The 23,562-nt window shown below is 38.2% G+C and overlaps 1 protein-coding gene across 2 annotated transcripts in view; it reads right to left on the bottom strand.

Moving 5' to 3' along the window:
- Positions 1-2,449: 2,449 nt before the first annotated feature.
- The window catches only part of LOC101281953 (cadherin-6), a 125,524-nt gene continuing 104,411 nt past the window's right edge, over positions 2,450-23,562 (bottom strand). For both annotated transcript variants that reach the window (XM_004266036.2, XM_049708324.1), the window contains exons 5-12: positions 22,325-22,492; positions 19,983-20,170; positions 17,725-17,978; positions 12,464-12,600; positions 9,814-9,935; positions 8,637-8,754; positions 8,252-8,503; positions 2,450-2,985 (exon numbers count right to left, since the gene is read on the bottom strand). In XM_004266036.2, coding sequence (XP_004266084.1) covers positions 2,495-2,985; positions 8,252-8,503; positions 8,637-8,754; positions 9,814-9,935; positions 12,464-12,600; positions 17,725-17,978; positions 19,983-20,170; positions 22,325-22,492 — 1,730 coding nt within the window. In that variant the 3' untranslated portion in view covers positions 2,450-2,494. The remainder of the gene's footprint in view (positions 2,986-8,251; positions 8,504-8,636; positions 8,755-9,813; positions 9,936-12,463; positions 12,601-17,724; positions 17,979-19,982; positions 20,171-22,324; positions 22,493-23,562) is intronic.

The following is a 23,562-nucleotide window of genomic DNA, read 5'->3' on the forward strand; positions in this document are numbered from 1 at the left end:
ATATTAACCTGCTCTTGGTATAACTGTCCCATCTTCAGGGTGGAATAAGATAACTTCCAATTACACCTCAGAAGTTCCACTACAGAACTTCTTACTTTCACTTTAGGAGGAAAGCGTAAACCTTACCCTTAAACATGGAAGTTGCTGGCATCAACCCACACACATTCCAATTAATGCCAAAATTTTAGAAGGAAGACTTCTGATGATACTTTTCTTTTACAGGACTATCTTTCTTGATATACTTTATTACATGACATGAAATATAAGGATAGAGAGCTCTTAAATTTTACAGTAATTTGTGTGATTAAGGTGCTGTTCTATTGCTATAAATAACTAGTTCTTATGATTAACTTTCCTAAGCTATCTTTTTTTCAACACTTACCTGTGACTATGATATATATCGACTCATTACAGTGAAGCCCTCCTGTAGTATTTTGTCTGCGTTCCTGTGTGTGTGTATGTCTGTGTGTGTGTGAAGAACTAGAAAAGAAAACCTTGTAAGCAGGAAACAGCCCAACCATGAAATACTTGTTAGTATACAGGGAAGTCCATCCATTCAGGAAACACAAGGAATAATATGGTTGTAAAAAATTTTCACTCTCATTGGGTAACCCCAAAGACTATATTTCTCTTATTTTAAAGGTGCTGTCTTTACTTCCTGGGTAATAAACCTATTTAGAACTTAACTACTAAACAACAGTGTGTTTCCAAATAGAAAGTATGTGCTGATAGGACATTATCCCCAAATGGAAATGGCACTAAGATTATCTGTAGAAAATTACCATTAATTGAAAATAAATTCCTAAGACTAATAATTGAAGTCAGCGTATTCTTAAGTACATATTATATACATACAGAGCCTGTTTTTTTCAAAGTTTTCAAAACAAGGATGTTTCATTACAGTACTTTGGAAATTTCTGATGACTGCACAATGTAAGAGTCTAATGACAAAAATCATTAGAACAGCATATGAAATAAATGATCTGAACCTGCCAAAAGGATTAGTTCAGTTCAGGGTCCTCTGGATGATAACTATGATGCTAATTGCATAATTAGAGAAATAATGGATTTGAAGGATTGTACATTATTTTTCTGTTGCAGTTTGAGACCATTACTTTATCATTCGTTCAAAGACAAGGAGGGCAGGGATTGCCGTGGGAACAAAGTTAAAAACAATGAAAAAATTTTAATGCTTTTGAAAGTCAGCTATCATTTTAATTACAGTCTTAAACACCCTTGTTGAAGGGAATCCAAGTTTTCCCTTTTTAAGTGTTTTCCAAGCATGTAATATGTAGGTTTTCACCGTGATTTCAGTGTTCATCTATATGTATCATGTTATATAAATATATGGATATTTCCAAATGTGAAGGGCAGGGTGTCAAGTTCAAGTGTGACTGGCTCTTACCTCCCCATTAGACTCTGAGAGAGGGATCTGAGTTTTATGTAATCTACCTTCACTAATGCAACTTAATTGTATAAGACGTATCTGAAGAATATGAATTATTGTACTTCACACTGCTACTTTCAAGTATATTAGAATAATACTGACAATTACAGACAAGGAGTTAAACTTTGTCTCAGAAAAGTTCCTTCAAGAACTTTCTAAACAATTTAGACTTATTTGTAATTAGCCTACTGATGGCTGAAATAATTTCATGATACATTTGGTGGCCCAAACTTTAAAATATGCTAAATATTTCCTTTGTTAACATTGATTATCTATTTTTCTTTTCCCTTTATATGGTGCAAGGGCAAACTTTTGTATGTCTAATATATAACAAATTATGAGTCAGTGGCAAGGAATGAGGTCTTATTAAAATTTTTTTTTTTTGGTTATCTTTGAATGTTACCATTTAATTGGCATCATTTCCTAAAGAAGAAGACGAATCTCAAAACGTTGGTGGATCTGATGTTTTGAATAGTCACTGGTGCCAGAAAAAGATCATGAAGGATAAACAGGACTGGCAAATATCATTTGAAATTCTTTGTAACAGAAATACACACCCATATATAGTTCATCATCTCCTTGTGAGCTGATATACCAGGAGCAGTGGTTCCTCCTTCATTTCTTTAACTAAAACTATATTCTTATAAAGTATAATCCCTTATCCCATTAGCATGTGAAATGTACAGAGCAGTCAGCTGACCTTGAGTCAATGCAATGTACTATGAGACCAGGCCAGTGAAATCGAGCACGTTCCAAACCTGCACTAAGAGAACAGGGGAAAGGATTACTCCCCATCCTCTCCTCCAGCACGATGCCTGTTGGGCTGACATGGTTAACTGGATGCGCTAAAAAATAAACATTTGCCTCTCAGAAGCTCATAAAAGTGTACTAGAAAAAATGTCTCTAACATTGGATCCGCACGGACTGCAGCCATTAACTTTTGGAACGGGTAGAACAGAGAACCCTTCACGGAGCGGTGGACAAACAGAAAGAAGGAGCCACTTCACATGTTTCAGTGTCGTACTGGAAAATGAAAAAGGCAACATATTAGGAGTCCTTGTCACTGTCCACCCCTCCGTACATATCTGCGAGCTTTTTGAACCGAGGCCCCCAGTCACTAAGGTATTCGTAGTCCTGGTCTCCATCCGTGGTCACCGACTCCAGCGAGCTCAGGGAATCGGCCACCGAACCGGTACCCTCGTAGGCGAAGGTAGCCAAGGAGTCGTAGGGCGGGGCAGTGGGGTCCGTGTCATTTTCCTTTAACCTTTGGTTAATGAAATCTCGGACGTCGGTGTTATCACAAGCTGCTGGAGTCCGTCGGGGTAGAAAAAGGGCTTCGGGCACAATGTCCCTGCGTAATTTGCTGTCCTCTATGGCTTCGGGATTCCTCAGGGTGCCGATATCAAAGGCCTGGGTGTCCTCCTCTCCCCCACCTTCGTCGTTGTAACTGACAATGTTGTCTCTGATGTCCTCTTTGGAAATGATCAAAGGTTCTTTTTTCCGCTGTCGCCTGAGAGCTGCAAACAACACCACTGTCACTGGAAGCAGAAACAAAACAGCGAGGGAAGGGAAAGTTAATTTGCCGACCAATTAACATCAGGAAGAAACACTGCTCCAAAGTGAAGTTTTCAAAGTTTTCGAGGAAACTACTCGAGACTCAACTTTTGCTTCCTTAAGGTTGCACGTGCCTCCACGCATGATCAAACCATGACCCTCTCCCACCCCCAAATCGAGTAACTATTTGAAAGAAAGGATTGAAGTAGAGGATAGAACACCTTCATGTTTTGTCAGTAGTTCCTTCTTGCTTTGAAATGGCAGACTAGTTTCAAGGTAAGGGAAAAAATAATAATAATAAAAAAGAGCTCAAACACAGTGAGAGTACTGCAATAAGAGTGAAAATTATGCTGAACACCTGAAATGCTCTGAAACTGTTTATAAGTACAAGGCTGGCACCTTCAGGGATGTGTTGAAGGGTTTGCATAACTCCACTTCTAAAATAACTTTTGCACTGATGCCTTCTTTGTTTTTCCCGAGAAAAGTATAAAGTTAGTTTAAAACCCAAAGTAGAGACGTGGATGTTTGGATACCTTTCTTACATATAAGGACAGGTAATACCTGCAGAGACCCAGATACAATTCAGAAAGCCGTTTTGGACTTCAAGATCAGCCAGTTTGAAGGGGGCAGGTAATAGTGCACATGCCAGATTATCTGTGTTTAAGCTAAACAAAACAAACACATTTGAGTGGGAACTTAAAAAATCTCTCAGAGTTTCATGTTCTGTAAGTCTGTTGACCGGAATGTTTGTTCTTTTGATTTTTCCTAATTCGGATTAGAGGCAAAGCAAGAGCTGTGTTTAAATAGCTCCTGACGTGGGCTTCCCTGGTGGCGCAGTGGTTGAGAGTTCGCCTGCCGATGCAGGGGACAGGGGTTCGTGCCCCGGTCCGGGAAGATCCCACATGCCGCGGAGCGGCTGGGCCCGTGAGCCATGGCCGCTGAGCCTGCGCGTCCGCAGCCTGTGCTCCGCAACGGGAGAGGCCACAACAGTGAGAGGCCCGTGTACCGCAAAAGAAACAAAAACAAATAGCTCCTGACGTTTCTTCATAGCTGGTTGGGTAGAAAACAGCTGGCTACCTGTAAAGAGACACATCCATGAATGAACACATGGATGGGAAAGTGAAAACATACTGACAGCTTGGAGAGAAAAGAGCCATCCAGGGCAGAAAATGCATTGTTAACCTGGGGTTGTCCGTGGGAGATTAGTACCAGTAACACCTCTTTACTCTGTCATCCATAACATGGTCCAGTTTTTATGAGCCGTGCAAATTGAATTATCACAATAAAAATTACAGAATAATGGCTTTTGGTGGATGTGTATATCTATCTCTATATTAATGGATATAGGCACACCCAGGTGTCTATATATTTAACATTTCAGATGTTAATAGTATTAATAATTGGTGATCTATCGAGATAGTTCTATGTGCCAAGCACTGTGCTAAGTGCTTTACATACCGAATCGAATTTAATTATCATAATAGTCTTACAAAGTAGGTACCATCATTATAACTCCATTTTACATAAGAGGAAATTGAGGTTTAGAGATGTCACGTGTACAAACAATTGAAATCTAGGTCAGTCAGACTAAAAAGGCTGTACTCTTAATTACCCTGCTTTGAAGCATGTTTGGATTGTAGACTATTTCTAAAGGATATGCAATTTTGCTGTTTTCAAGCATGCGGTTGTGTAACGGTACACATTCTCTTTTGCTGCCAGAGAGTATCCTGATGCCTCATTTATCCCTTTCATTCAGGGTATTTATTTATTTGTTCATTCAATAAATATTTATTTAGTGCCAACTCTGTGCCAGGTATAGTTCTAAGCATTATCAATAAAAAAAAAAAAGATCAAGAGCCTGTCTGAAAAAGGGAGGCAGGAGTGGTGGTGGTGGGGTGGCGGATAGAGACAGAAAAAAACAATGTATGTAATAAATAAGGAAATTATTATAAGGTGATAAGTGCAATGGAAACAAGAAAAAGTAGGGCAGAGTAAGGAGGATGGGAAGGACTTCCGTGTACGTTTGAGGGGCTGTATATATTTTCTGGGGGGGAGACTGCATCATTGAGGAAGTAACATCTGAGCAAAGAGATGAGGAGTTATCTAAGGAACTATCTGGAGAAGAGGACAGAGCTAGGAGGAAGGCCACGGGGTGGGGGTGTGCCTGCAGCGTGTGAGGTGCTGGGGAGACGAGCAGAGTAGGAAGGGCCATGTCAAGTGGGGCTGTGTGTTCTTTGTATGCCTTCACTTTACCCGGGGGTCCAGGTGGGTGGAAAATTGCACGGCTCTGGGTGGAGGGATGCTCTTAATCTACCTTTTATGCTGGTTTCCAATGTGACGCAGATTTGCAAAACAGAGGGTTGTAAATAAGGACAGTCTTTGGGATAGAGAATAGAATCAAGCTAACTCGCTCAAAGAAATAAATTCTGATGGACACAGGTTCATTCCAACGTTTAAGGCAAGATAGCAGGCATTTATCACTTCCTGATTTTTCCGCAGCTTAAGGTGCCTATATCTTGTCTTTTACTCCTGTGCACACCTGAAAGTGCAATTGTCTAGAAGACAGAGGGCACATTCAGTAATTTAAAGGCATTTGTGCACTGCCTAATTCTCCTACTGTTACAACTGCCTATATCTTTTCTTATTGGCCCAATACACATCTGAACAGAATTTCTTGAGGGTGTAACTGCCTAAAAGGAAGATCTTTTTCAAAGCTAACTTTTATAAATCGAAAATGTGAGTTCTAAGCACATGGAACAAAAACACTCTGAGAAAGTAAAATGCTGCCTTCTCTGTAACTGAGCCCTTCCCTTTTCTCTACCCCCTTGAGGCCAGAGGACAGCAGTGAGATATTTGGGGCCAGGGTGCTTGGACAAATTTGTGTTCAAATCCCATCATGAAACTGGAAGGTAGCAAAGCATCTGAGATCAGCAGATCTAGGTTCACTTAAATGATCTGACCTTTCTAAGTCAGTTTCCTCCTCTGTAAAAGAGAAGCAGTAACACAGTGCCCAGTGTGAAAGTTATTATGCCAACTCTAAAGCACCAAAGAAGCACGAGATGTAGTAGTTGTTTTTACTGTTGCTTTATTGACAAAAACAACAGATGCCACATGATCCACTTTCTTGACGGCAGATTTCCTCCTATATCAATGTGGCTTTCCTTCTCTTACCAACTCTCAGGTTTGCGGCCACTTTCTTCAATGGTCTCATTTTTAGTTCGAGCTCTCTTTCAGCCTGAAAGTTACACTGCATTCTATAAGTTCATGGAGAAAATAGAGTACAGTGTGGAAGCACCAGGGGTCGGCAGGGTAAAGACCTGCGTTTGGAACTTAGCTCTACCACCTGTTAGCTGTGTAACTTGGCTTCACACCCTGGGGCCTCAGTTTTCATATGTAAGATGCAGATAAATATAGACTAGATGGTTCTGAGGATTAAGTGAGAAAGACATTTGTAAAGCATCTTGCCCAGTGTCTAGCCCATGCTGTGAGCCTAGTAAAGATTAAATCCCATTTTTTTCCTTTTTAATTAGGTACAGAATTCCAAAGAGACTAGACAAGATGTGGGAAACACTGAGGCAAATTAGAAGTAATGAGGAGACAGTGAAGTCACTGGAGGGAAAAGATGAAAAAAGAGGACATAGGGAGCTGGTTAGAAGGAAACTAAGGGGGAGGACAAAGTGGGTAGATGATGAGGGAAGGGAAGCATGACCTCTATGAAGTGAAGGCTGGCTCTTCCTCCATAGACCATGAGTCCTTGGAATTCTACCTGAGTATGGCATGCCAGTCTAGCCCTTCTAAAAATAACTCTTTTTTTTTTTTTTTTGTGGTACGCAGGCCTGTCACTGTTGTGGCCTCTCCCGCCGGGGAGCACAGGCTCCGGACGCACAGGCTCAGTGGCCATGGCTCACGGGCCTAGCCACTCCGCGGCATGTGGGATCTTCCCGGACCGGGGCATGAACCCGTGTCCCCTGCATCGGCAGGCGGACTCTCAACCACTGCGCCACCAGGGAAGCCCATATAACCTCTTCTTTTTATCAAAAAGAATATTCATATCTTTCTCTTGGAAAACAGTTTTTACAGACTCACACCATTAGAACACTGATTTGTCTTTGCATACTGTCAGTTTTTATTTACCCTCATATCTTAAAATACTTCCCCCAAATCTTAGCTGACAAAGAGAATCACAGTTCTTTAGCCGAGTTTCAAGACTCTGTTATAATTAGCAGAGTTGATCTGGAACGTGAAACTCTTGAACAGGGATCCCTAGGCTTTCTCTTCTTGGAGAAATGGAGGTTTTCCTTTCCTCTTTTCGAAGTCACTATATTGTCATTTTTTAAAAAGGAGTTTTTCTCCTTCTGTGAAATCCAGGTTAACTCTGGCTTATTTTTTCCCCCCATGGTGTAGGCAAGCTTCTCAAATCTTAATTTTTTTTTTTTGAAGGGCTGCATTAACTAACATTTGATTTCTTAGTTCACAACAGTCAAGGGACTTTGGAGCATTTTGAGCTCAACTTGTGCACTTAATTAGTTGGTTGGGGGTAAAAATTTCCTTTGATTCACCATTAGATCTTGATTTTCATTATTCATTCATTTCTTTTAGGTCAAAGATTTATTTCCTTAGTTACAAACGTTATTTATTATTGAGAGTCTGAGAAATAATAGACATTGTGTATGTGGCAATCAGAGAGCAATGCTAAGAAGGTAGTTATTTAAGTGGGTGGATCCAAATAAGTTTTCTGAGATAAAGAAAATTTCACCACGATTTATTCTCCTGTATGAGAAAAGAAAAGTCATCACATTTCTCTTTCCACTTTCCCATTGATCTTTAAACTTTACCTTTGTAGAAATGGCCTTCATTACATACCCCATGTCCAATGACTTTTGTTCTTTGAAAATTTAACGTTTGCCAGGTTAAATATTAAACAACAAATGAAATGGAAAGGGCATATTTATATGGCCCTCCAATCCCCCTGTGGTTCATTCCCAGTCTGATAGAAAAGAGTTTCTTTTGGTGGAATGACTCCCTGGGTAGGGAAAGACATGGGCAAGTTTCACAGCTGTTCATTCTCCAAAGCCATTTTCAAGCAAAAACTAGTTCACGGGTGAACCACATAAGATTCTCAGCACATAACTCTCCTCACCTAGATCGGGCTGTATGCCTTAATGGGGGAGGCGGATAAATCTAGAGAGCCACAGTAACAGTGTGTGCACCTCAGCACGGGGAGATAGGATGCAGGGAGAAGCAGTTTACCTAGTAGGGTCACGATGCACAGCAGGATGGCAACCAGAGCCCCCGTGCTCAGTCCCGTGGGGTGGACGAGGGCCTCCGCGTGGCAGGACTGCATGTTCCCTTGGTGGTCACACGCACAGACCCGGACAGTCACTGTCCCAGTGCTGCTTTGGACTGGGTAGTCATTGTCTGATATGACCACAGGCAGGAGATAGGTGCTCATCTCGTGTCTATTGTAGCCATTTTTCCGAGTTAAGATTCCCGCTGTGTTGTCTGGAACCGGAAAGCAAAGTGGTGAATGGAAGTGGAAACCATGTTATATATTGGATCAATTGTGATGGGAGTAGACAGATAATAGATGCAGATATAGATATATAGACAGACAAGGCAACTTGGGCTCATTTACCTTTGTTGTCTTGAATGGTAAAGTTTGAGCCACTGGCTGCTTCTGGGGCCAAAGAGAACGAGAATTGGTGCCCGCTGTAAGGGTCATCCTTGTCAACGGCTCGTAGGGTCTGAATCAACTAAAATTGAAACCATAAAGCTGCCATCAAGTCTTGCTGACTCAACAGTGTTTCTTACAGTTTTGCAGTAAATGGCTTGATCAAATGATTTCTAATTTTACTTTTAAAATGATAGCCTCTAGAAAATTTACAATGAATCCACTGTATGCAAAGAACTAATAGGCTGGAAGTAGAGCCAGGGACAGTACTTTGTTGTGGAGCTGTCCTGCGCACTGTAGCATTTTTAGCAGCAAGCCTGGTCTCCTCCCTTCAATCCAGCAGTACCCTCTTCCTTGTCACAATCAGAAATGTCCCCAGACATTGCCAAATGTCCCCTGGGGGGCAGTATCACCTGGGTTGAGAAACATGGCCCTAGAGTGATACCAAGCTGTAAAATATCACAATGACCTATGACAATATTGCAGCTTAAGTAAATGGAGGCACTCTTTGGACAGCCTGCTTAGAAATGCAATCTTGGCATATACATAAGCCGTCAAGCTGCAAAAAAAGCTAATTTGAATATAAAACACACAACTTCAGCTTCTCATTTTAACATGCATTTTAACAGTGCACTTCTATTTTGACAAACTGTAACATAGTTTTTATATCACTGTCAGAAAAGACCGATTTCAGGTGGGGACAAATGTGTAAAACAGTAAAACATTCATGAATTTGTACTGCTTGTACAGATGGGCAATGTAAGTAAGTGAAACTATGAATTATAGGCAATTGTAAAATATGTTCTAGCTTTTACTTTCCAGTATATATGGTAATTAAAAGTATCTGCTCACCAGTAAAGATTTTTCCAATAAAGCTGTGACTAATCTATTTCATGTCAAAACTTAAGACTGATTTGGGATCAGCGTCAGTCTTTGAGACTGATGAACTTCCTGTTCTTAAAAACTGTTTGTTCTCTTATGCAAGTTAAACATTCATCGTGGTTCTTATTTGTAGCAATAATTTTGTTGGCATTTATTTCATAGATAATTCAAAACTTGCCCTCAGCTCTGTGTATCATCTGAATTATTAGAAGATCTAAATTAATCTGAGTTAATTAATTTACTTTCTTATGAAACTCACCTGATCTGCTTTTGCTTTTTCACAGACAAAGGTTTCATAGAATTCAGCAAATTCTGGAGGGTTGTCATTGACATCTAGAACTTTAATATACAGCGGTACTCGGCTGCTTTGCTTTGGATTATCTGCAAAATGCCAAAAAGAAAGGAATAGGCATTTATATGTTGACGGCCAGCCCCTTTAGATGATGGTTACTCACTCCTTTCTCATTCATACATAGATTCCCCAAAGCTCCTGTGAGTACCACAGTGAATTATGTATCATCATAGTCACAAAAAAGTAGAATTAGATTGTTTGGTACTTCTGGAGTTGGATACACCTGACGGAAATATCTAGGAGACAAAGCTACTTCTATTGGTACAGTGCAACTGTATAACAAACCCCAGAGTAACACAAAATAAAGAAAAGCTCTTCAGGAAAGGAATTTTAGAAGCATATTTTAAAGGAAGCCAAGGAAGTAGGCAGATGGGAAAAATGTGGGCAGAAGGAAAAAGGATGGGATAATAATGATTGTTAATGGTCTTAGTTTTTTAGTTTGAGAGCTAGACATTGTGCTGAGCACTTTGTTATATTTTATTTAATCCTTATAAACTTCTGAGATAAATATAATTATTGCCCCCATACTATAGATGAGGAAACACATCATATTATAGATGAGACACAGAGAAGTTAGGTAACTTGTCCATATTCACAGAGATAGTAAGGACTGGAGCCTAGACTCAAACTTGGGTCTGTCTGACTCCAAAGCCTAGGCTGCTCATCTAGGATAATGATAGAGCAGAATCAGTGTTTGAAGACCTGAGATAAATGAAGTATTTTGGCTGTCATCTCTGATAATCTCCTGGGTGGTATGGAAGGCAGATTCCTGTTCTAAGAATCAGGAGCTGGAGTCTCTTACCTCAGGTCTCTTCACTCACTACACTCATGTCTATTTGTTTGTTCACTTCATAAATATTTAATGAGCATCTAATATCTAAGTAGTGCCAGCCACTATTTGAGGTACATAACAAAGATCCTGCTTCCTGGAGCTTTGTTCTTATGGGGGTAGGCGAACTGTAAACACATAAATATATAATGTGCCAGATGGCAAATGCTATGGAGAAATTAAACAGGCAAAAGGGACTGGAGAGAGATGGAGGTGCTGCTTTGTATGGGATGCCCAGGATTGGCTTCTCTGATGAGATGCCATTTGCATAGAGATATGAATGAAGAGAAGGATTAAGCCATGTGAATATTTCCGGCTCTCGAGGTAGAGGAAATGGCAGGTGCAATGGCCCTGGAGTGGGAGAGAGTTGGTTTAATACAAGCTCTTGGCTCTTGGCTTCAAAGGTAGTTAAGAAGTTTAGACAATAAGATTCTTAGGTTCCTTTGCATCTAAAATTTTGCTCACATTATTCTTCCCAAGTTAGAACTGCAGAAGATGAAGTTTTAAAAGATCTTTATCACTAGTACTTTCAGAGATATCATAGAAACATTAAATCTTAAAAACAGAAATTTTTAGGTACAAAGTTTAAAATACACACAAGATGACTACTTCAGTAAAACATAAAATTTCATGATGTTATAAAAAATGATCTTTTCAGTGGGAAATAATTTTGTAATTTTAAAGCTTGAAGTATTCTCAGTCATTGGTATCCACATTAGTCCACATAAATTCTGAAAATCAAATTCCTACCTAACAAATTTATAATGAGGAGTTCTTATCACTATCAGAAAGCAATGCTTCATTTTGTCCACGTTGGTTGTTATTCTAGTCAATATCTTTCAGTCACTTCAAATCTCATGAGTTATGTTGACAAAGAATATTACTGTATTATACCATTTGGTATGGAGTATTTCACACTAGATACCCCACTGAGCTAAAAATGTTTGAACTTTTAAAATGAAAAACAAAAACTAAAAAATGAGCTATAATTTAGAAGCCTATTTTCAAACGTTTCAATGTTATTTTAAAGATCCTTTTTCTTTCATCTACTTAGGTCTATACATTGTGTTTACATTATACAGTTTTCACTGTATATAACCATTTTATTTGAAGTATTCCTTTGGCCCTATTTTTCTCTGCCTTAAATTTCACGGGGACTGCCATAAAATTCATTCTAAACATTGTGTTGATTAGTATTGGTGATTAGTAGTAGTCACTTTGGTGTACCATGAAAAAGTTACAATTTATATCTCTTAATTCTGTAACAATTTTGAAGTAGACATTCTACAGAAAGCTAAAGGATGACTATCCAGAAGATTTCTAAACAATGACTACATTTTAGAATATACTTGATCTCCACCCCCTCTTCCCGGCCACACACACACAACGTCTGTGAGCCCATTTCTTTTAGCTGCTTCTGTAATGTTCTGATTTATAAGCTTTTTGGAATCAAATCCAACATGTACCAATTCAACCTAGGTTGACAGACGCATTCCTGTTTTATTGTTCCCAAACTGCAGAACTTCCACAGTTGCTTCTGCATTTAGGAACGAACCAACATGTGTCTAGAAGAAACATTAGTGCAAATCATTGCAGAGCTCTTTCCCTCAATAAGTATCGAGTGGGATCATCAATACATGGTGATGAGTTTCAGCCGCATTTCACTAGCCCTTGTGGAGATGCTCTCTCTGTCAATCAGGGACAGCAGTGGTAAAAGGGTGGACTTACTGATCTCTGTTGCTATCACTGTAATGTTGTGCCACAGCAATGTTTCTCGGTCAAGAAGTTTCGATGTAAAAATTGAACCATTTCCAGAATCGATGTTGAATATTCTGTCCATATCTGTGTGTCGATCAACAGAATACCTGATAATGCAGAGCAGAATTTAGAAAGGTTTTCTTTGATTTGCTATTCTCGCATCCTAAAACTATTCCCAGAAAATCTGTTACGTGAATTTTTTTCTACCTGTAGCACGTATTTGAATATCGGTAACTTAATATTAAGCAAAATATTCTGATAAATTATTTCTTTACAATTGAGGTCTTAATAGTACATCCACTAGACAAGTTGCATGATTCTGAGTATCATTACTAAAGTTTCATTTTAAAAAAATGTAATTTAGATCAAGTTTATATAGTAATTGTTACATTTTAACTTAAGTTTTTAGACATTTGGTTAGGACTTTAATGTGTGTGTGTGTGTGTGTGTGTGTGCATAAGTAGGGTTATTGGCTACTTTTCTATTATCCATTTTATTTAAAAAATCGTTATGTTGAAAAAGCAAAAGATGGTTAATGTGGCTGAGGTTAGTGAATCTGGAGAGGGAAATATCAGATGAGCTTGCGGAGAGATTCACAGTCGGGATTGCAGAAGGATGGGCTGGCTGTGGGGAGGAGTTGGAGTTTATTTGAACTTGATGTGGATCTTCCAATGGATTTTAAGCAGAGGAGTGTCACCATCTAACTCATGCTTAACAAAGATCACTGGCTGAATTGTGGAGAACGGTTGGACGGTGCTGTCACAAATGATAGGAGTGAAGAACAGGATTTGGGGAAGATCATAAGTTCCAGTTTTGATATGTTGAGGCTGAGGTGTCTGAGGAACGTTCAGGAAGCTCAAGATAAACATCCAGACTGACAACCTAGATGTCCTATTCAACACTCTAGGAAGAGAAAGGGAAAAATGCAAAGAATGTACTTGCTTAAAGGATGGACGGGAGAATGGAGACCCACAGGGACTAGAACAGTGCCCAGAGTAGAGTAGGAATTTGATAAATCTTTAAAAAGGAGAGTTTGGAGAATTCAAAGAAAACCAAGAGGTGCTTTAGAAACCAAAACAGGACAAAGTCTTCAACGCTGGAATTGATGAAAGACTAGTAGATTTTGAGAAATGTTATCTTCTTTATAAATTTATTACTAGTGTCTGGATAGTCATATGTAAGGGGAAAATATGTATACGCCGTTTTATGGGGGGAGCATTAAAGAGAAAACTCAGAAGAAAGTTGATATGCGAAGGCCATTATGAAGAAAAAATTGCCTATTTCAGCTGAATTCTCAAAATGTACATCATGATAGGAGATTTTAAAATGCTACTCAGTAGAAATATATTTTAAGTAAATGTCCTACCTAGTCATACACATGTGGAAGTATTATGAATGCTTTTTAAAAAAACTCTTGTTACTAACTTGCAAATAGTGTATCATGTTCCAAGATTCTATTTCAATTAATTATTTTGTTTTAAAGTACTACTAGTGAATTATAATAAACAATGTTATCTTAATAAAATCTATTTTTGTCATCTAGCAGGTGTCTAAAAAATATATATTCCATTATTGTAGGCTATTTAAACTTGATTTTAAAGAGAATTAATGAAGTTCACAATGGATACATATATGTCAAGATGGAATTTTAGTTTCAGTTTACATAAATCTAGTGTTTTATTATCAAAAGGTTTGAAACAGATGAAATAGCTACTGTTTTGCCATTTATGTCATGAATCAACATTTATTAAGAATTTAACCAATTGCATTGAACGTGCTTGATCACCTTTTTTCATTTTTGAGAATGATAAATATTTATAGGACATAATTACCAAAAAGGAAATCTCAGTATTCATAGCCTTTGTAAGGAATTTAATAATTTTCTACAAATATATTTTTTTCTTTCATGAAAAATGTCAAGTTTAAGACATGATGCTTATTGCCTTTATAAGCTGTTAACAATTATACACAGCAGTCATCTTTTCTTGCTCTTTGCCTCTTTTCTTCCTGCTATAGTTTTAAGTTTTACAAGTAATCGTATTTTCCAGTCAAGCCTTGAAATAAAGGGTAAGGGGTGAGGAATTTTTACTTGAAGGTGGCTTTTGATTTTAAAGAGAGAGGACTGTTTAGGAAGTACCATAATTGTGTATTATTTTCTTTCCTTATTTGGGGCTTTAAAAATTAATAGAAAACCTAAAACGTCTACATTGTTTAGGAAAGATATCTCATTTGAGGCACACAAGGCCTCATTTGTTTGTTGTTTTTCTTTCCAAAGTAATTTCTATTTATATCCAGAAATTTACTGTCCAGTCACATTAATAACTGTTAAGGAAAAAGGTAACCAATCTCATCATGATTATAGCAGATCATTCTGCTAGGTACCTCGTTTTATTCCCTAGAATTTTACTGTATTCTGTGATTCAATAATTTGTCTTCTCATGTATCCTGAAGGGAGATTTGTGGGTCAGGAAAAGAAAATGTGTTTGCATGTAAATTTTTCATAATAAGTATTCAGAGTGACATTTTATAAGACTTCCATGGAAATCAAAGGACATTTGTGATATGAAGTTGTTGGAAGAAAATTATTTTATGTAATTAAAGAATTAAAGATTTGTGCTTACATAATGATAAATCATTGTTTGGGGGAAGAATTCTCCAGTATTAATTGTGCACCTAACATTGTGTCTAGCACTTACTTGTGCAATATTTATGTCTTGCATAACCAAAAACTATGTGTGGTTGTAATTTCTGAATGTAAGAATCAGTTTATCCTATAAAAAACCCCACTGGAATATGCATCTATATACCAATATATCTATGTGTATTTTTATCCTTAAAGCTATATCTATATATGAAATCCATATGTACCAAGGGAAGGCTGGCAGAAAAAACTTTAAAATTAGCTGACAGCCAGCCTAATCTGACAAGCTAACTACTTCCTGTAATAAAACATAATATAATTGCAATGGGTAAAAGTGGTATTTGGTATAAAAAGTAAAACAGACATAAAAATGAAGCCTACATTCCCAGAAGACATTATCTCTTTCAATTAAAAGCATGTTGACTGATGAAAGAGGTAACCGAAGCTCATATTTATAAACTTCCAGCATTAGCACTTTTCAATTGGTCTTGATGTTGACCTGCTAAGATTTTTGTCTTATGCAGTAGAACGAACTCTGCATGTTGGGAAAGTACTTAAGGTTATTTGTGTTGTAGGAGCAGAGGCCGTCATTCATTTTCCTTATTAATTATGTTAAATGTATGCGGAGGAACACTTGACCCATGGGGCTCTCATGTGGCTGCTTTGGGTTGCCCATCATCCAATTTAAGGAGCCTACAGGTATTCCAGTAGAACGATAAGACAACAGAGTCTGTTTTCCCAAAGATTTAAAATTATTCCCTGAAAATAAGCCAGGCATTTTTGAGTCTTAGATGTGGGACTTGCCATGAGGTTTCATTTGAACTCAATGGCTAAAAAGTTGAACTCAAGGGCTCAATGGCTAAAAAGTTGGAAAACGACTGCCTTAGAGCCTCAAACTCTTTCATCTGCAATAGTATTCTTCATGCAGCAGCCAATGTGGTCCTCTTAGAGAGTAGTTTTGGATTAGTTAGCTTTTCTACCCAAAGCTCTCCAGCGGCTTCTTACCTCAATCAGAATAAAATCCAGTGGTTACCAGCGCCTACAAACCGCAGTAGGCCCTGCTTCACTCACCACCTACCAAACCTCCCTGTCGCCTCATACCGTGCCACTCCCAGCCTGTGTCCCTCTCTCAGCTGCGGAGGCCTCTACTCCTACCTGCCAAGCAAGCTCTGATATCAGACCTTACCCTTGCTTTCCCCTCTTGTTGGCATGTTCCTCCCCCAGAGAGCAGTGTGGTTCATCCCTTCATTTCATTCAAATCTTTACTCAGATGATTTCCAACAAGGCCAAGCCTGACCACACTATCTAAAATAGTACCCCAGATACCCTTTGTTTTCTATACTCTGTCTTATTTTACTGCTTACACTTTAGTTTCACCTGACATAGCATATATTTATCATTTGCTTATTTCTTTCTTCCCCAATTAGAATGTAAGCTCCATGAGATCAGGACTTGGTACTGTTCTCTGTCATATCTCTAGTGCCTAGAACATGCCTGGCACACGGCAAGTGCCCTGATCAGAATAGATCTGTAGACTCACGGGTACAGCTTCTCAGTCTACTTACTTTCTTCATGAGGAATAATTTACACAATACTATTCTGGTTTAGCACTTTTCTCATCTAGTCAACTAAGCTACTGGTAAAGGCTCAAAGTTGCTGACTCCAGTGCTTTCATGATAAGATTCTAGAATGCTTAAGCAGTGGTGGTCTCAAAGGGCAATGAGGGGGGCTTCCCTGGTGGCGCAGTGGTTGAGAATCCGCCTGCCGATGCAGGGGACACGGGTTCGTGCCCTGGACCAGGAAGATCCCACGTGCCGTGGAGCAGCTGGGCCCGTGAGCCATGCCCGCTGGGCCTGAGCGTCCGGAGCCTGTGCTCCTTAACGGAAGAGGCCACAGCAGTGAGAGGCCCGTGTACCACAAAAAAAAAAAAAAAAAAAAAAAAAAAAAAGGGCAACGAGGCTTTCTTACAACATGATTTACAACGAAGGTGTAAGGAAAGTACAGGGAAAATAGAGCTTGCTTACATAGTATATATTTGGATTCAGCTCTATTAATTTAATTTCCCCAGGATTTCACAGATGTATATCATGAAACAGTGCTTGTTTTTATCCGTGTCTGCAACAGAAAAAAATTATGCATCCAAATGGAGCATAATTCTGCCTGTAAGTGTTACATGGTGGGTTCTTCCACGCTTGAAAAACTGACTTTCAAGCACAGCGCCTTGTTTGTTAAAAATGCTTTCTCCATTCCATACCAATCTCTGACAAATCTAAGACCTAAAAAAAAAAAAAAAAAACCCAGACCATTCAGCTGCATTACCTTGTACCACTTCCATGTAAGCAGTAACCTCCTTATAGCTCATTTTATGTTTTTTCACCCCCAATTGTGAGTTTTTTAGGTTTACATCGTTGCTAAAATAATATTTTATGATGAGCAAGGAGAGCAGAGTTAGTAAAGGTACTTTAAAGTAGTTTTTCAGGAAGACAAAACTAATTGGAAAAACGGGATTCCTCTTTTCCAACTTACAAGTGAATATTTGAATATAAGTCAACAAACTTATGGAAGAGACATGTCACAGAAGTGTGCTTACTTGACAGGATTTCGGGCAGCATCTGGATCTTGGGCTGTGACTGAGCCTATTGTCGTATTTATCTGAGCATCTTCTCTTATTTGTAGAATGTAGGCCAGTTTGCTGAAGACAGGGGGCTCGTCTACATCTTCCACCATAATTTTAACTGTGGCTGAATCTTTGAATGGACCCAGGTAGAGAAAGCGGGGTTCAATGTGAGGGTTGGAGGCTTCCACTTTGAGGCTGTACACTTTCTTCTTTTCAAAGTCCAAGAGCTTGCGGGGGGTGCGGGGAGGAAGAAGTGACATATTTAAAGCAGCCAAGACACAGAAAGCCAAGGCATGAGCCATTTTTAGTGCAAATCACTGATAAATGAAAGTGATCATATTGCTTTGAGACATCACTACACAGCGTGATACTGGGTAAAGACATTGGAATTCAGATACCACACAATCCTGATGGAAGTGTGGGCTGAAATCACGCACCACGGGTGCAAGTTATGATGGGCAAGAGAGGGAACCTAGAAGCAGGAGGGAACCTAGAACAGGCCCCCTTTAAAAAAAATCCTTATATTTGACTACAGGGAGCCTCGCCAGGGGCAGGTTGGCAAATATGTAGTAGATCCTTCTGTGTCAGATGTTGTCACATTTGGCTGTAATTGAACAGCTAATGAGTGCTTAAAATTTGCCAAGGGACTTCCCCAGCGGTCCAGTGGTTAAGACTCTGTGCTTCCACTGCAGTGGGTGTGGGTTCGATCCCTGGTCCGGGAACTAAGATCCCACATGCTGCGTGGTACAGCCAAAATTTTTTTTTTTTAATTTAAAAAAATTGCCAATATCTGAGCCCCACCCTGGACCATTAAACCAGAATATCTGGCGTGGGGATGGCAATCTATACTTTTAAACATCTCCCCTAGTGATTCTACTGTGCAGCCAGGATGGAGAACCACTGGTCTGCAGCATGATTCCCTGTTCTTCATTCAGATAAAATAGATTATAAATGGGGTTTTTTTTGGCGTGAGTTGATAAAATATTCCAAGTGATATCCTGATAAGGGCGTCCGGCTAATTACTTGCCGAAGAAAGTAATGATCATTGTTGTCAGGGGTCTTTAGGAGAAGTATCTCTGCTTCTGGAGACATAGTGAACCCAAATGCTTGTTGCTGACTTTTAGTTTTAGATGATAATATGACAAGGCTCACGAGAAACACAATTAATCAAGATGTTAGTGAATGTGATTTAGTCGGCTAGGCAAAATTTCAGTTTGAATCTGATAAGGCACTAAGAATATTAAAAAGGTTAATGCACACTAATGGGCTTCCTAATTATATTATAGTATAAAACATTGATCTGAATGTCACTTAAACATGTTTTATTGTGTTTCCAGATATTAAGGCATGTAATCCAAAGCTTAAGATGAAAATTTTTCTTCTTATTTACATCTACTTACGCTTATATTTACCAGCAAATACAACAATATGTGACAGGAGAGAGAAGATATTACACCATACATGATAAAAGTGAAATCTTTAAAAAAAAGTAACCAAAACTAATATTATTTTCAGCTTTGAAGCACACAGTTTATTGGTTTTTAATTTTTGCCATATTTTAGTATACTGCTCCGTGATACCAAACAATTCTGCGGGTTAAATAGTGAATAAGTACATAGGGGAAAATAGGAATTTAGAATATAAAATCTTTATTATTGTGTTCCAAAAAGTAGCTAAAGAGCTTGCAGGAAATTTTGCTACTTTATTTTTGTGGTCTTTATATATCCTCTCTAATTCAAACCATCTTTATCACTGCTTGTATTATTCTCTTCCTTCAAAGCACGTAACGGAGTTTGTAGTTATACATGTTTCTTTGTTTATTTGCTTCCTTGTCCATGGGAGCAGTTCCCTGAGAGGAGAGACCATCCTGTTGAATGTACTGTTGCACCTCTAGCATCTAGAACAGTGTCTGGAACTGTTTTTAAATTTATTCTTCACTTACATTATTTATTTCATGTATTTTTTGTATATCATTTGTTTATATTGTTTATTTACTTAGGAAGTTTTTGATAAAAATTTATTGAAAGTATGGAATTAATGTATAAGATTATTGAGGACCCCTGAAAGCCAACCAAAGAACTCTCAATGTAATTAGACTAGGTCTTAAAAAGAAAATTAATAAAACAAGACTTGAGAGGAACGTTCATGTGAGATGTAATTGCCCCCAGTTACTTAGGGACCAGAGAAAAGTAAATGCCTTCATTTGTGTGGTATTTTAAAAAATGCATTACCTTTTTGACAGTTATAATCCCTTCCTGGGTTTCCTGATCGGTGATGACATCAAACATGTCCAGCCCCTCTCCCTCTGTAATGCTGTACTCAATTTCAGCATTTTCTCCCAGGTCGGCATCACTGGCTTTGATCCTGCCAATTGGTGTACCCGGCGGAGATGATTCAGGGGTTTTAAACTGGTATGTACCTATTAATCACCAGACAGAAATAAGTCAAACACAGACTAATTACACTCCATCATACTAAAAACAAAACCCATTTTCTAGCAGTTCGTTCACACATTACCATGGATGCAGGCAGATTTGTGCTTTCCTTAAAATAATTAATGGTGCCCTAGTCTCCTTAACGTTTTTACTTTCATGATTGTTAAGAATATTTCTTCTATTTCATGACCTGTCTCATGGCAAAGGGAAAACACTTTTCTTGTCCTGTAAGTAGGCTTCCAAGTTTTTGGTGTGATTGTGAGAAAGTCTGAACTGTGAAAGGAGGGCGCAGAAGGTTGCAAAGACCCCTGTTAATGTAATCTAGCAGAAAGAATAAAAAAGAATTTAACCTGAACTGTGACTTTAAGCCAATTACTAGGTGTTCTTTAAAAGAGCTCTTTCTGTCATTGCTAATAATAACTGAAGGTGAAAACAAATTACAGCACTTCCAGAATGTATCCAAGTAGAGATTCCTTCACTCCTACATGAAGCTGGTCTAGTTGCAGTTAGGGATATAGATAAATACATTGAGAAAAAATCTCTTAATTTTTTCTAATTTTGACTAATTTCTTCCTTTAAATTTTACTAGTGTTTTTTTCTATGCATAGATTTCTCCCATTCTTGTATTTATATTAATAATTTAAAAGCTAGACATATACTTTTCTCATGTTGGAAAAGACGTTGAAGGAGAGTACATGTGAGTTTCAATTAGATCTGTCAGGCCAGCATGTGCTTAGGAACAGACAAATAGTAAAAACAAAACTTATTCTATTCTCACCCATTACATTTTGCCAACTATTTACACAAATTGCTTTGGAAAAAAAAAATTTATAGACTATGACACTACTAAAATATAGTCCTTCAACAATATTTAATCCACTAAGTATTGATTGAGCTCATCCTTGGTAAAATGATAAAACATGCCAAGTTTTTCTCTAGTGTATTCCACTTCCCTTTCGGGTGCCTCCAGCCCCTTTCTATATTCTCCGGTCCCTTGCCTCGGGACATTACGCAGTAATGATCACAGTCTATTTATTCAAGGAGAGAGCACAGAGGGGGAAGGTCCCGTGGTATGGGTAATCCTTCTGTTATCCTTCCCCAGGACATCCCCATATGGAAAAGGAGGTTTCTGGGAAATGTGCTGGTGATTCTGATATTTTCATTTCAGGCCTCTGTGGGGGATGTTTTAGCGTTCATAAAACCTTTCTTCTCCCCGTTAAATCAGAAATTAGTTAGCTATACTGTTTTTGCATTTAACTGTGATTAAAATACTTGAAAAAAGTAAACAAGATAAAACTATTTCCTGTTGATCTGTGTGTATCTCCATTATAAAAGAAGCCCTTATTAGCTGACCAGCTTTACAAAAGGGCCACGCTTGAGTAAGTGGGTTTTCTACTTAATGATGGCAGCTGTTTTCTCCTGGAAGACAGGATTCAGGTAGTTTTCTTAGGAAATCATAGTCAGAAAGGAATTTTGATCCTGGAAGAAAAATGTCATTAAAACCAGTACCTACTTGAGGTCTCTAAGTGAAAGGGTCAAGTGTACTGCTTGAGACAGAGTGGGCATTTATGAATGCTGGTTTCTCCTTTATCTTCCTTCTTACCTAATCATGAGCGTTAAAGATTTTAGAGATGACTTTTGGTATCTCAATTAACCATAATGTAGAAAACTATTTATGATTACAAATGGATTAAGTAAATAGTTATTTCCACAGTTGTATTTTTAGAAACAGTAAAATGATAAATCCTCCCCTTGCAAAGCCTCGTGAGGACTTAAGGGAGATTACATGCCTGATTAAATTCACAAAATATAAAGTCAAATTTTTCCTCACAGCAGCATGTTTGTATACATATGTTCTGCACAAGCATATTTATGCCTGTGGTGGTCTTATTAATAAGGAAAAATAAAATAATGATGTTGCTTTTATAATAACAGCCATATCAGACTATCGCTCAGCTAATGACCAATAAATGTTCACATCTACTGAGCATCAATGTTGTCAACTCATTTTAATAAATGTGCCAGTTCTTACTAAGTTCACTAACTTTGGCAATTAATAACAGGAAATAAATATCATTCTTAAAGTTACAGTTTTACAAAAGTGCACTGAAGACACTCATTCAATCAAATGTTCCTACTCTGGGGAAACCGGGGAGGGTTGTCATTGACATCCGTCAGCGTGATGTTCACTGTGGTGGTCCCAGACAATCCCCCCATCTGTCCACCCATATCCTTGGCTTGAATCACCACTTGGTACTGCTCCCTGTTTTCACGATCCATGTTGAGCAAGGCTGTCTTGATGATACCTATGGATATGAAGTTCAGAAATGGAAAGGGATATATTAAAAATACTTTACAAAATCATTTATTTATGCAAACAAACATAGATTGTCACCCACAATATGCATCACACTGTGCAGATGTCATGGGTGACCATTAAGATGATTGATTATAGTAATCAATCAATAGTAATCAATTTCCTTCGTACTGAAGGAAATTAAACCCACGTAGGGGAGGTAGATACATAGATACATTAAAAAAAAATACACCTATAATGCAAGGAGAATGAAAACAAGTACAAGTCACATCCTGCAATAGTGCAGACTGTAAGTGGTATAAATATTAAGTGTTATAAGATGACACAGCAAAATATAACTTGGCGTGTGGCACAGTGCTAGACTACTGTAGCTGCTTGATAAAGGACACTGGGTGCATTATGAGGAAATTAATAAAGTCATATATACTTGAACTGACTCCTGAGTTTCACATTACCGAATTAACTAATTCCTCAGCAAATATACCCACCATAATGAATGCTCTGAGGATCTTCTAAACCACAAAACTGTGGTCTTATAAAAACACAGCATCAGTTGTCTCATAATGATCATCTTGTATGATCCTAGAGAATTTTTTCCCTAAAGCTGACGTGAACTTTAGTTCAACAGGTCCCAGCAGTGACCAGCATTCTTCAGTTAGGTAAAATTTATCTCTGTTGTTAGATGGTTATAAAATAATTAGTTTAAAGAACTTCTAAAAGTTTGTCTAATTTCTATGTAAGGCTTATGCTTCAATTAGCAGCATTCTTTCAAAAATCACTGGAGAAGGCTTTATAACCTTCTCAGGTGGCACATTCCAGTGCTTAATGACTAGTGAAGCTGAAAATATCTTTTTATTTTTAACAAGAATACCTCAGACAACAGTTAGGAATGAATACCTCAATTTCATTCCTGCAGTGCTGGCTTCAGTGAAAGTGAAGCTGCTTTCTGTTCTCCAGATAATAGTACTTCTCTATTTAACACGGGAGGTCACCTTAGCCTTCTGTCCTTTAAGTTGAATAATTCTAATTTTTCATCCTCATTGTTTTTAAACTCAACAT

The sequence above is a fragment of the Orcinus orca genome, chromosome 3, assembly GCF_937001465.1.
Source record: "Orcinus orca chromosome 3, mOrcOrc1.1, whole genome shotgun sequence".
NCBI lineage: Eukaryota > Metazoa > Chordata > Mammalia > Artiodactyla > Delphinidae > Orcinus > Orcinus orca.